The sequence below is a fragment of the Physcomitrium patens genome, chromosome 18 (genome assembly GCF_059467195.1).
Source record: "Physcomitrium patens ecotype Gransden chromosome 18, ASM5946719v1, whole genome shotgun sequence".
Taxonomy (NCBI): Eukaryota; Viridiplantae; Streptophyta; class Bryopsida; order Funariales; family Funariaceae; genus Physcomitrium; species Physcomitrium patens.
In genome coordinates, this window is record NC_143427.1 from 4646006 (window position 1) to 4659865 (window position 13860).

Genomic DNA, 13860 nt, shown 5'->3' on the forward strand with positions numbered 1-13860 from the left:
AACTAATCTATTACTATTCAAAACACAAACTTATGACACTAACTTAATTTAAATACCACTAGTTATTTTTACTAATTTAACTTTTGGTTAAAATATCTACACGCCTGTTTTAAGTTTCTCAACTAGTATAGAACGTAAGCCAGTCAGTTTTCTCATTAATTATGTATTAACAGGCTGACTGGCAAGAAAGAAAAAGTGCAGTAAGCACATAGAAAACGTGAGACAAGCCTAAACTAGAAGTTATGGTAACGTGAGACAAGTAACCTGGACACTGGTATCTACTTCCGAGTTCGGGTTTGCATTGGTGCAGGGTCTTTCACCCGCGAATTGAAAAAGTGTAGAAATTTATCAACTCCATGGATCTTAGCAGAGGGGGAGATCGTAAATATGTTTATATGGGGGTATCTAGCTGTAATCGATGTGGGATAAATGGCGCCGTGTTGCGGTGTTTTCCAAGGCGCTGCAAACTCGAACACTTGATGGTCAACACGAGGTCGATGGAAACCGTCTCTCCGGAATGAATCTTAGCTCGGCCGCGCTACTGGGACTTGGTCGGCTCAGGATTCGAAATTCTCACGCTACTTTTTCTTTTCTCAGATTCGTTCGAAATTTCGCGTGTGGGAGTGGCTTTGCGCGGAGTATTCTGTTGTTATCACTTTGATGTCGTGATTTTAGGGGTTATCGTTTTGTGGTGAGGCGGTTCAGAGGAACATGTTAAGTTGAAATGCTGGTGCATTGGGATCTCTTGGTTAAGTGTGTGACAGCCACGGTTGGGAATCGAAATTATGGTTGGGAGCGTGTCTTGGTCAGCTGACATTGCCGTTAGGTTACCTCCATGACAGAGATTCGCTACATTCAACTATTGTCCAGAGGATTAGACCAGGTATGACATCCTGGATCTGATAGAGAAGCCATTGAGAAGAGAGAAGCAAACCTATGAGAAGTCCAGGATTCAGTTATGCAAGAAGTTCAGTCGATAGATACATGAAGGATGATATGATTCGCAGGAAGAGAATTCGAGGGAGGCGGAGGTAGATGGAGCTGATGAATGAACGGTGGTGCATTCATGCTCTGGGAAGGAAGTTACATGCTGCGCGCGGGAGGTGAAAACCAGAACCCGGCAGAACACCGGCCGATCTCCAGAGTTCATCCTCCACCATGCCATGCCTGAATGAAGCGCCCCCTAACTTCTCCCTCTGTACCCCTCATCGGCACTCACTTCCACACCCTCTCTTTCGCCAGAGATTTGCTCAGCATTTGCAGGCTACTTAGGAATCCTCGTGCACCTGAGATCGTGAGCCAACTATCTTGCCCCTGAAAAGAACACAAAATAAAGAAGGAGAAGGTCATCAAGCCTGACCATCGTTGAACTCGTCGTGCCACAATGTTGACAGGACAGCTTCCAAGTTTTTGTTAGTTGTTAGAACCCGTGATCCAGATTATAGTCTTAGTCACGTACTTTAAGAGAATTTCAAGTGGCATGGGTTGGTTATTTGTGATGGAATCTAAGTTTCGAATGGGAGCTCCACAAATCTCCACTTACAAGTCGGAGCTAGGTTTAAATTGAGTCTGCTAGAGCGACATTCGCGTCTTCGAGACATTCCTGCAGGCAGTCGGATACTCTATTATAACTTTTTTAAGGCATGCCTAATTTTCTCGCTCTCATATGACGCAAAGATTATTATTATTATAAATATTCTTAATATTATTCTGGTTTTTTAGGTTTTTTATGGCGATTGGATGTATATGGACATTCTACCTTTCAACTGAGCTTGTTCAATCCTTGATCATGATTGAGGAATGGTACTGTTCAGATCTTACATAGGTTGCTCATTGCAAGAGATATTGCTTCGTCACAGAGACCACGGTCTCAATGGCGAACCGTCAGTTGGCAACAGTTTCATTGATCCTTGGAATTGTGTTCGCCAATCTCGATTGTACGCTTGGTAAGTACTGAACTTCAAACTCAGTTCATGATTCTAAACATCCTGTATTCTCTATTCGCGTCTGGAAAATGATATTACCGTTTGAATGCATCGACTTCCTGGCGTTCTCATCTCAATGACCCAGTGCCATGTGATTCACGAGATCTGCAGGAAACTTGGAGTGTGAAGACCTGCCAATTGAATATTGCGCGTTTTCAGTCGCCTCATCAGGAACACGCTGTGTGTTGGAGAAGTACAGAGGGAAAGATGGCATCATACTGTATGAATGCCAGGTACAGCCTTCAAACAACCGCGGCAATTGTCATTTTACACGAAATTTTTGCAATATAAAAAGAAGTTGCTCAGTTTACTCTAAAAAATGTACTATTTCTCAGTCTAATCGGTAAGTGGCACTCTAACATGTCTGCAGTCATCTATGACTATGGCCGAGAGAGAAGAGGAGTGGATTGAGTCTGACGAGTGCATTATATCATGTGGAATGGAGCGCATATCCGTTGGCCTTTCCACGGATCTTCTCATGGATTCTCACTTCACAAAAATGCTCTGCTCTTCTGAGTGCCTGAACAACTGCCCCAACTTAATTGATCTCTACACCAGCCTTGCTGCTGGTGAAGGTACGTATTCCTGCAGCTGTGAACACCCCCAAACTCAACATCGGTCACAAAAGCTCCAATTTCAGTACCATACTTAAAGGACGACACTGGCATAAGCAAGACAGAATCTTGTCCGCGCTCTGTATGGACAGATGATAGCCATCAAAAGTCTTCTGTGATTTCAAATCCAATCAATCACAATTTCTCCACTACAATAAGAAAAAATTAGCTGCCTAGATTTCTCGTTAGGCAATGCTAACGCAACCGAAAAGAATGGGGTTGGGTCGCACACAGGAATGTACTTGCCACAGTTATGCAAAGAACAGACAATAAAGCGCATCATTGCGGATCCGATGAAGAAGGCGACTGATGAGGACTATCCAAGGTTCATCCTCCCGAACCTCCAGAGCGATGGTGCAATGGCTCCTGAGAGAAGCCCAATACGCCAAAGCGGCGCAGGTTTTACCCCAGCCACTGGGTCACGCCTAGGGCCAGATTACCCCGGCTATGGCAGTAGTCCCCGGGGACTTTCTGGAGGTGGGGGCACCGTAGCGCCCACTTCTCCAGGTTTGGGCGTCTATTCTTTACCACCTTTAGATGGTGTAACAATTCCTCCAATTCAGACAGCGCCTGCAGCACATGCACTTGCATCATTAGGCCCATCCATCAGCAGGCGCCCTTTCTTCTTTGCCTCGGCACCCACTCCATCGCCTTCTACACAATCCATTCCAGTGGTAGACACTGCAGTGGGATCCTCGCCAGGGTTTGATCTAGGATTTCCAGAGGCAGCTGCAGTGCCCCCAGTTGTATGAATGATCCCTTTTATTTCTGCACCCGCATTGGCATCCAAACTGACTCACATGTCAGAAGAATTCTTGCAGTAGCCAACAACTTCATCAGGGGGAGTAACTTCACGAGATACACTTTTACCAGATTGAACAATGCAATCAGTCAACTTTCTAACTATCTTTGATACCATCAACTACTTACCCTTGCGTTTGTAAAGTGATTATTCAAGATTATTGCATAATTCAATTGAACGTGAGCTACCAAAGTTGTAGGATGGTTGGGACCACTCCAATTTATGTGTTTTATTTCACTCATAGCATTTTGGAAGTATTTGGGATCCATTGGTGAGAGGAATATACTTCTACAAATCTGAAGTTTGAAAAAGTTAAATGTTAGTTTGTTGAAGTGTATAAGATAGAAGAAACTTGTTGTATTGTCTTTGCTCATGTCACCAAAGCCTTTGTGTTGTAATGGATTGCATTTGTGAATAGGATGTGTTGATAATTTAATTATTTAGTTTGTGCAAGAATTGTTTATTCTATTATTATTGCTTAATATCTATCTATTGTAGCTCAGTTGTATACCTTTTATCAATCATTTTTTGACAAAGTTATGAAAAATATAAAGTTATAAGCTTATTCATATTTAATAAAAAAAGTATTTATATTGGTAAATTAGAAATTTAAGATTTTATCATTATTATTATTATTTTGATATTTCTTTGTATGTATTATAAAAATCAATATTAAAAAAACCATGATAATTTTTACTATTGCTTTAAATTATAAAGATTAAAATAATATTCTTATAATAAAACATTATATTGTGATAGAATTTATTATTGGATAATATTGTCTTAGATATGACTAGGAACATACTTCCAAATTGCTTCAAATATACTCCTTTGGCAACTCAATACAAAAAAACACTACCATCTCATGGCAAAAAAGTGTCCACCTTCTTCCCTTGTTGCCTTCATTTTGCAATAATTCTTCTTGTCACGTCTTCCTTCTAATTTTGCCACATTTTTTGCCACCATTTTTATAAAAAGTTTTCTAGCTATTTTGTAATTTCTATTTGATTTTTGGCAACACAATGTGTCCATATAGTCTTTGTACTAGAGCAATGAGCTGATATCTTAGAAAAGACAATGATACCATTATATTGCATTGTATTATCCACTGTCGTGTAGTAACATGACTATATGGTGAAAGATGATAATATGGATTTTATTATAGAAGAGCCAAGTTAAAAGATAAAGTAGAAAAATATGGATAAAAGATAAGAAGATAATAAAACTTTTAATAATAGTGCTACCATTTTATAAAGGCAACTTCTACTTACTTTGTAGGACCATCAATAAGGCAAAAGAAAGTAGATTGGAAAAATAAATGATATAAGCATCTTAAGAGAGAAATTAAGAGTAAATTCTACCAAAATTTACATAGAAAACTAGATATTGATACCCAGAGAGGGCCAGTTATGAACTAGGGTCGAAATCAGATCCCGAGGCACAAAACCAAACTCTGATGATGATTCTAGAATTCTTTGGCAAATTAAAGAGTGGGATTAGAGAACAAACTTAATAAGGTTTCAATGAGCATTGATTTTGGGTGATTTGGATTTGTATTGACTTTATAAGAGCTTTGCAAAGTCAAGGTTTGTTTTGGATGATTTGGATTTTGTGAAATAAAATAGGGTTTACGTTTTGGGTGATTTCAAGTGTTTTATAATAGATCTATAAGTGAAATTTTGTGGATTAATGGTCATAGTTATGTTCAATATGTTTTATAGATTTGAACTTGATTCAATAGTTTAATTGAGGATTATTGAGGTTTAAGTGAGTCAAGGTCTCCGAAAGTAGAATTTTAGGTCCAATGAGGATTTTAAAGTTTTCTTACAATCTACTACTTGGATTGGAGTGAAATTTGTGTGAGAAGATATAAGACTTGTTTACCTATATGTATGAGAATTTTGAGATCAATGAAATGGTAAAAGAAGAGATATTGGCTGTGGGAGATTGGCATCAAGGTTGGAGAAGGAGGCCGGCCAATACTAAAGCACATTTTTGAGGTTATCGTCTATTTGGTAATTCCGATCCTTTTCAAAAATTTTGTGCTTGTTTTTAACTTAGTTTTTAAGAAGTGTACAAAATTTGAATTAAGATCAATGATTCATTCATTAGTTATTGAGGTTTAAATCTGTTGTAGAAATTACTAGGGTTTGGTTAGGATTTAGTTTAAATTTTGGTTAGGATTCGATTTAGGATTAGGGTTTGGGTAAGGTTCGATTTAGGTTTAGGATTTGGTTTAGAGTTTAGGGTTTGATTTATGTTTTAAGGTTTGATTAGGATTTGGTGAGGATTTGATTTAGGATTTAGGATTTTATTTGAGTTTATTTAGGATTTAAGATTTAGTTAGTTTTTAGCCTAAAGTTTGAATGAAGTCCAATAGGATTTCAATTAGGATTAAATTAAGATTGAATTTAGATGTATTTGAAAATTATTTGTAATCATTTTTATATTTCTTTAAGATTTCTTATTGTTTCTTTATAATTTCTTTGATGTTTCTTTGAATTTGATTAAAGCTTCTTTAGCATTGTTATGGTGTAATTAGAGTTTAGTTAGTATTCTTTTAGAGTTAGGATTTTATTGTTGCAATTTCCATTCTACCTTCTAGGTGCTCAGAGCATTCTCAAGCAAGACTTCATGTATTACGACATATTTGGTGAAACTGACGTGAAAAGCTTGAGGTGAAAGGTATTAAGTTTTATTGGTGGTTATTAGGATTGATTATCCATTTAATGGCAAGAAAATTGATTTTAGAGCTTTTAAATTTTTGGAGCTTTAAAGACTATTTTGGAACACATTGGTAATATTTAGATTATCATGAAGTATCATAAGGCTTTATAAACATGTTGGAGCATTTGAAGTATTATAAGGTATTTATTGGAGCATTTCAAGGAACATTTTTGAACATTGTAGAACAAAATGGAAGATGTGTCATCAAGGTCTTTAGATAGGTTGAATATTTTGGATGGACCAAATATCAGTGAGCTTTTTAAAGCATTTTGTATATTCATGGAAGACCAAGAAAGGGTGCAAATAATTGAAAAAGATATCACAAGGGCATTGCAAGGAGTCATCAACAAATTTGAGAGATTTGCAAGGTGCAATATGACTAAGTTTTTATAAGTTTATACATGTGAGATAGAAACATGCCAAATCCTTGAGGCAAAGATGATTTCAAGCTTTCATTTGGCTATTGAATGTGTGATTCATAAAAAGGTGAAGAGATTGCTTAGAGGGGATGTAGAGACATGGTCAAAATTTCAAGAACTTTTGAAGGAAGAATTTATTGATGGAGATGAGGATAAGATTACCAAGCGAAAGTTTTTGAATTGGATAGAGTTGCAACCAGGAAAATATATAGATCTTTATGAATTCTTGAAAAAATTTGACAAGAGATTTTATCAACTCTCATCTTCAAAGAGATAGTCATTGAGTGCTTTAAAGGTAGAGTTGTTTTTAAATGGTGTTGATGATGCTTTGAAAGACGAGATTTTCATGCTTCTTGTAGATGAGTCTATGGAAAGTAGTTGTACCAATAATTGAAAGGAATTGAAAGAAGCAGTGGTTATTTTAGCAAGGCAATAAGAAGTACAAGCTAAAAGAGTTGCAATATGGCATAAATAAGTTTTATTTTGGCTTCTATATCATCTTTATCAATGCAAGGGACTAATCTTAAAAAAAAAAGAAATAGAAGAGCAAGTGAAGGACTTCATTGGAAGAGCCAATTTTTTACAAATGAAAGAAATTGGATCTTATATCAAGGATGGTGAAAGAGAGAACAAATACTTTTTTCAAATTATTATTATAAAAAGTCAAGATATCCAAAATTTTGAAGATAATATTGAGCTCAAGGATTTGGATATTAATGACCATAAGGTTGAAAGCTATGGCTATTCTACATTGAGTAAGTTTATGCAAGTTGGTGATGGCAATTTGAATGGAACATTTCTTTGTGATAAAAAGAAATTTTCTATATTTGAAAGAGGTTAGGATATTTTGCCTAATACTTTGGATTATGTTGAAGAATTTAAGGTTGAACCTTTATGAGAAATGGATTATGGATCTATTGAAGGTTATAATCATGAAGATTGTATGAATTCACAACATTATGATGTGAGAAGTGGTAGGATTATGCATGGATATGATGATGAAAGTCAAATTGCATATGGCTATGAGACCACATATGAGTTGGGTGAAAGAAGTTATGAGTTTTTACATGACTATTATAAAGAGGGTTATGAAATTGCACAAGGTTATGATACTAAATGTGGTTGTGAAACCACAAAGGATTATTGTAAAAGTTATGAAACTTTTCAAGAGCATGAAATTTCAAAATAGCATGAAATTATTCAATATTATAACGTTATACAATGCTTTGAAACATCAAAAGGTTATGATATTTTATAAGGATGCATTCAAGAAGATATAAGGGATGTTATACAAGATTATGTGACAAATAAAGATTATGAAACAAAAGATAAGGGTGCCAAGTCATTGGCTATGATTAAGTTAATTTTGAGTACTTCTCTTTTGGACAAAGGTCAAAGTTACATGGATAATGCACATGTAATAGGAACACAATTGGATTTTGACAAAGATAAGGTTCATCATCAAGTATGGAAATCAAGGGTGGAAAATCTAAAAATCTTCAAATATAAAGACATGGAAAATGGATTTAAAGATTACATGGACATCTTAAATAGGACTTGGAATCAAAGAAATAAGAAAAAAGATACAAGCAAGATGTATGTGGCTATATGGGAGAGGTTTAGATTTAATCTTTTTATTTCAAATTTCCTACCTTACCAATGGTTTGGTCATGTGTAAAAGAGGATATTTCTAAAGTACTTGCACATGGGGAGTAGAGGGAAACATAGGTATTGATATATATATATATATATATATATATATATAGTTAGAGAAGTATCATTATAAAGTAAGACTGTAGAGGTATGAAAATAGAGGTACTCTTCCAAGATGTAGGTTCCTTAATTTAAGTTTTATTAGTATTTATAAAATAAAAAAAAAAAAAAAGAGGAAAAAAAAAAATTATGTGAGTTAGGAACATTAGAAGATGATGAAAGATTTTTGATATTTATCAAGAAAATGGATTGAAAGATTTTTGAAGAAAATTACATATATTGGATTAAAGAATGATGACAATGGAAGCGAGTGAAGATATTCAAATAAAAACAAACATAAATAAATATAAAAGACTTTATCAAAGACATGAATCTTTCAAGATAACAAGATGATTTTGATTTGAATAGTGAATATAAAGAAGAAGAATTGGATAAGGACATTGAAAATATTATATGAATTAAACAAAGTTGGATTATTTGGTGCATATCGGAGGATACATAAGTTCAGAGAGGATGGATGTCGTTTTGTAACATGACCATATGGTGAAAGATAATAATATGGATTTTATTATAGAAGAGCCAAGTTAAAAGAAAAAGTAAAAAAATATGGATAAAAGTTAAGAAGGTAATAAAACTTTTAGTAGTAATGCTGCCCTTTTAGAAAAAATAGCTTCTACTTACTTTGTAGGGCCAAAAATAAGGCAAAATAAGATAAATTAGAAAAAAAAATAATTTAGAAATCTTTATGAGGAAGTTAAGAGTAAATTCTTACAAAAATTACCTATAAAAACTAAAGATTGATACCCAAGGAGGACTGGTTATCAACTTGGGTCGAAATCAGACCTTGAGGTACAAAACCGAGCACCTACGGCAACTCGGAGATTCTTTTGTAAATTAGAGAGTGGAATTTGATAGTAGATTGGATAAGGTTTCTATGAGCATTGATTTTGGGCGATTTGGATTTGTATTGACTTTGTAAGAGCTTTACAAAGACAAGATTGTTTTCACATGACTTGGGTTTCAAGAAATAAAATAGGATTGATGTTTCTAGTGATTTCAAGAGTTTTGTAATAGATCTATAGGTGAAATTTTGTGGATTAATGGTCATAGTTGTGCTTAATATGTGTTGTGATTATTATCTTGATCTAATGGTTAAATTGAGGGTTATTGAGGTTTAAGCGAGTTATAGTCTTAGAAAGTAGAATTTTAGATCTAGTGAGGATTTTTAAGATTTCTTACAATCTACTAGTTGGATTGAAGTGAAATTTTTGTGAAAGGATATTAGACTTGTTTTCTTATATGTATGAAAATTTTGAGATCAATCGAATGATAAAAAGAGAGATATTGATTGTAGGAGATTGGCATTAAGGTTGGAGAAGGACGCTAGCCAATACCTGAGCACGTTTTTGAGGTTATCGTCTATTTGGTAATTCCAATCCTTTTCAAAAAAATTGTGCTTATTTTTAATTTAATAATTAAGAAGTGTGCAAAGTTTGAGTTAAGATCAACAGTTCATTCATTAGTTATTGAGGTTTAAATCTATTATAGAAATTACTAGGGTTTAGTTAGGATTTGATTTAGGATTAGGATTTGGTTAGGGTTTGATTTAGAGTTAGAATTTGATTAGGGTTTGGTTTAGGATTTAGGATTAGGATTAGAATTTGGTTAGGATTTGATTTAGGGTTAGGATTTGATTAGAATTTGGTTAGGATTTGATTTAAGATTCGGATTTGATTTAGGGTTTAGGATTTGGTCAGGGTTTGATTTAGGATTAGGATTTGATTAGGATTAGAGTTTGAATAGGGTTTGATTTAGGATTAGGATTCAATTATATTTTGGTTAGAATTTGATTTAGGATTAGAGTTTGATTTAAGGTTTAAGATTTGGTTAGGATTTGATTTAGGATTAGGATTTGGTTTAGAATTTAGGATTTGGTTAGGATTTGATTTAAGATTTAGGATTTGATTTAGGATTTAGAATTTGGTTTAGGATTTAAGATTTGGTTAGGATTTGATCATGATTTGATTTAGGATTTAGGATTTTATTTGAGTTTATTTAAGATTTAAGATTTAGTTAGTTTTTGGCCTAAAGTTTGAATGAAGTCCAATAAGATTTCAATTAAGATTAAATTTAGATTGAATTGAGATATATTTAAGATATGTTTGTAATCATTCTAATATTTTTTTAAGATTTCTTATTATTTCTTTGAAATTCCTTTGAGGTTTCTTTAAATTTGATTAAAGCTTGTTTAGCATTGTTAGTGTTGTATTAGAATTAGGATTTTGTTATTGCAATTTCTATTCTACCTTCCATAGCTAGGTGTTTGGAGCATTCTCAAGTAAGACTTCACATGTTAAGATACCACATCAATGGATAATAGTACTAGACTACCACACTATACCACTACTTGATTTCAAGTCCATGACCATCTATGAGACTTATATCAAGCTATCTAATAATTTTTTGTTGAAGTTTTAGGATGTCTTTAGAACCACTAGAAGCCTTATTATAATAAGTCCTCTTCTCTTGGCATGACATAAAAAGAACTTTCAATCAACTTGTATCTTAGCAAGGCTATGCTATTACTACATAACAATCAAATAAACATTCTAAAATTTGCCACCAAAATGTATCAAGGATATAAATTTCAAAGAATTAAAATGTCATTACACTCTTATGTCATTCAAAAAGACTAAAAAATCATTCAAAGATGATATAGTATTAAATTAAAATGGCTATTGCCAAAGATAAGAAGACATAGAAAATCTTAAGACGAGACTAAGGACTAGAAAGGTATTGAGAAGAGTAAAGAAGGCTTTATTCTTGCCTCCATATATACTCTTAATTAGGAGCTATGTGGTGAAGTTTAATAGGACCTCCAAAATATATTGACTTTGCTAGACACGTATCTTGACTTGCAAAACAAGTTTTTTATGTGTGCTATATAATTAGCTTATTTTCTAAGCTACCAAAATATAGTTAACTTCTTGACCATGTTTCTAACCTACCAATCAACTACAAACATATATAAAGTCAAAACAACATCTATTAAGCTTCTAGAAAGCTTTTTTAGAAAATATTATGAAATAAATTTATTTTTATATATTTCTACTTAATCATATAGATAAATATTAATATAAATATATATATTTTTGACATTATCTCTTCTTTTTAGGAAAAAATTCTACAAGGAGTAATCATCATATGTTGATGAAATCCAAGATGCGATAAATTACATTTTGTCACATATTTTGATATTTTTTTTTTCAAAGATATTTGATAGATCTTCTTAACCATTAATAGTATTTCATATTGGATAGAAAGACCACCTTTTTATTTGATTGTTGTTGAAGCTTTTATAAATTCTTTCAAATAAAATATTTGGAACACCATCAAGAATTATTTCTACTCATAATAAAATCATCAAATATTGAAAGTCTCTTCTAAGGTTGTGATATCAAACATGTTGCATCTCACAATGTATTCAAGAAAAGATATGTTGTTCTTGAGCATCTTTATCTTTATTATGTCACCTTGAAGGCTATGACAATTATAATGTCTCATCTAATAAGTTAATAAGTCATAGTTCTTAAGTTGAATTTGCTGGTTATTAATTCTCCATCTTTTTAGTCTCCCAAATATATAAAAGTTACAAATAAGAGTAGAAGGTAGAATGCTATCTTCCTTAAATCTTATTTCTTTTATAACAAAGATTTTCTATTCTTCATCTTGATTTGATGGATGTTGTCAATGAAATGTCTCAACTTTCTTTGTTGTATTTGTAAGATTCTTTGTTGGCTCTCATGTGTATTTTATAATATCATATCTATGCCAATGAACAAGATATTTTAATTTATTTCAGCACCATGTTGAATCTAAGAATTCTTACACCTCAAATTTTTAATTATGATCCACTTCTATAGGAAGAGGTGGCATTTATCTTCTTTTCAAGATATTCATTGTCTTATATGGCTCAAGAAGTGATACATAGACTATAGAATGAATCTTCATAGACTCCAATAGATGTAATTGATAAACAACAAGATTGACTTATTTACTAATAAAAAAAGGTCAAAGCCTATGATAGTCCAACTTGTCACTAGAATAAGTAGTCTTGATATTACAACAAAATAGACATATTATGTCACCTATGTTGAATTGAGGTTGTTTCTTGTGATAAGCATCTACATTGAACTTTTGTCATTCTTGAGCTTCTTTTAACTGTATCTTCATTGTTACATGTGGCTTTGACAAACAATTCAACAAATCTTTTGCCACAGTTGATTATCAACTTTTAAAAAGTCAAAAGTATCAAGTCATTAATGATAACCATAATTGGCATAAAAAGATGTTTGTTGAATAGAAGAATGTATTAAATTATTATACAAAAACTTTATAAATGATAAAAGATTCATCCAATTATCTTGATGATAATTGTTAGTGTACGTCAAATATTGCTCTAGAACTTGATTTATTGATTTTATTTATCCATCAATTTGGAGATGAAAAAGTAAAGAGAGTTTTATATCCATTTTTAAAAACTTGAAAAGAATTATCTAAAATCTTGATGTAAATTGAGTCCTCCTATTTAATATAATATCCTTGAATAATCTATGATAGTAATAGATGTTGTCGAAAAAAAAAAATTACCATTTCTTCACATATGAAACTATCTTCTTAAAATGATTTACTATCACAAATTTAGAATTAAATAAATTTGAGACTAAAAGATCCATGATAAAATCCATAGAAATAAAAGACTATGGTTGTTCTAAAATAGATAATAGTTGAAGAAGTTCATAAGGTCAATGACAAAGAGTTTTGGATCTTAAAAAAATATCATATGGTTGCACAAAGTATTTGATTGCCTTCTATATTTGAAGCCACCAAAAATCTCTAGATATTAATTTTAAAGTCTTATTATATCCAAAATATTTGGCTGTTGAAAAGTCATGACAAGTTTGAAGAATATGTAATTATACTTCATCTTTTGGAATATATAATTATCCATCAAAGTAGAATAAATTATTTTTAAACTTAAACTTGGAAGTATCATGAAGCTTAAAAGAATTATTCTTGATATCATAAATAAAATGATCAAAAGATATACTTGATTGAATTTGCTTGACAAAGATTGAATCAATAGTCAATGTTGATTTTATTACTCAAAGTTGAAAATGCTTTAGCTTTAAGAGAATTATTCTTTGTTGATCAAAAATTACATTTCTTTCTATTGGTGCAAGATAAGATTGTTTAGAAAGGACATTTGATAAACCTTATTATTTTTTTGGATCTATAGATAATCTTAAAATCAAATCTTGATAAAGATATACTCTAATGGGATTGGCAACAATTCAAAACACATATTCATATGAAGTACTTGAGGTTCTTATGATCCATATATAAAATAACTAGAATAGAAGCACCTTTTAAATAACAATGCTATTCTTGAAATGAATCCACAATTACAAGCAACTCTTTGTTGTGGATCTTATAGTTAATTTTGACTATTGAAAATTTCTTAGAATAAAAAACTATCAAATAGAGGTTATCATTTGCTTCCATTTGTAATAAAATAGCATCCATAGCAAAATATTATG

General features: G+C 32.4%; 1 protein-coding gene across 3 annotated transcripts; it reads left to right on the forward strand.

Moving 5' to 3' along the window:
- Positions 1–621: 621 nt before the first annotated feature.
- LOC112295125 (uncharacterized) lies at positions 622–3593 on the forward strand. 3 transcript variants are annotated; one of them, XM_024546334.3, is made up of 5 exons: positions 622–1345; positions 1815–1946; positions 2097–2218; positions 2356–2560; positions 2834–3593. In XM_024546334.3, the coding sequence occupies exons 2-5, from the start codon at positions 1874–1876 to the stop codon at positions 3349–3351; spliced, it is 918 nt and encodes a 305-aa protein (XP_024402102.1). In that variant the 5' UTR covers positions 622–1345; positions 1815–1873; the 3' UTR covers positions 3352–3593. The 3 variants fall into 3 exon arrangements, with proteins under 3 accessions (XP_024402102.1, XP_024402101.1, XP_024402100.1); XM_024546333.3 differs by having other exon boundaries at positions 623–1345; positions 1723–1946; XM_024546332.3 differs by having other exon boundaries at positions 627–1641.
- The last annotated feature ends 10267 nt before the right edge of the window (positions 3594–13860 follow it).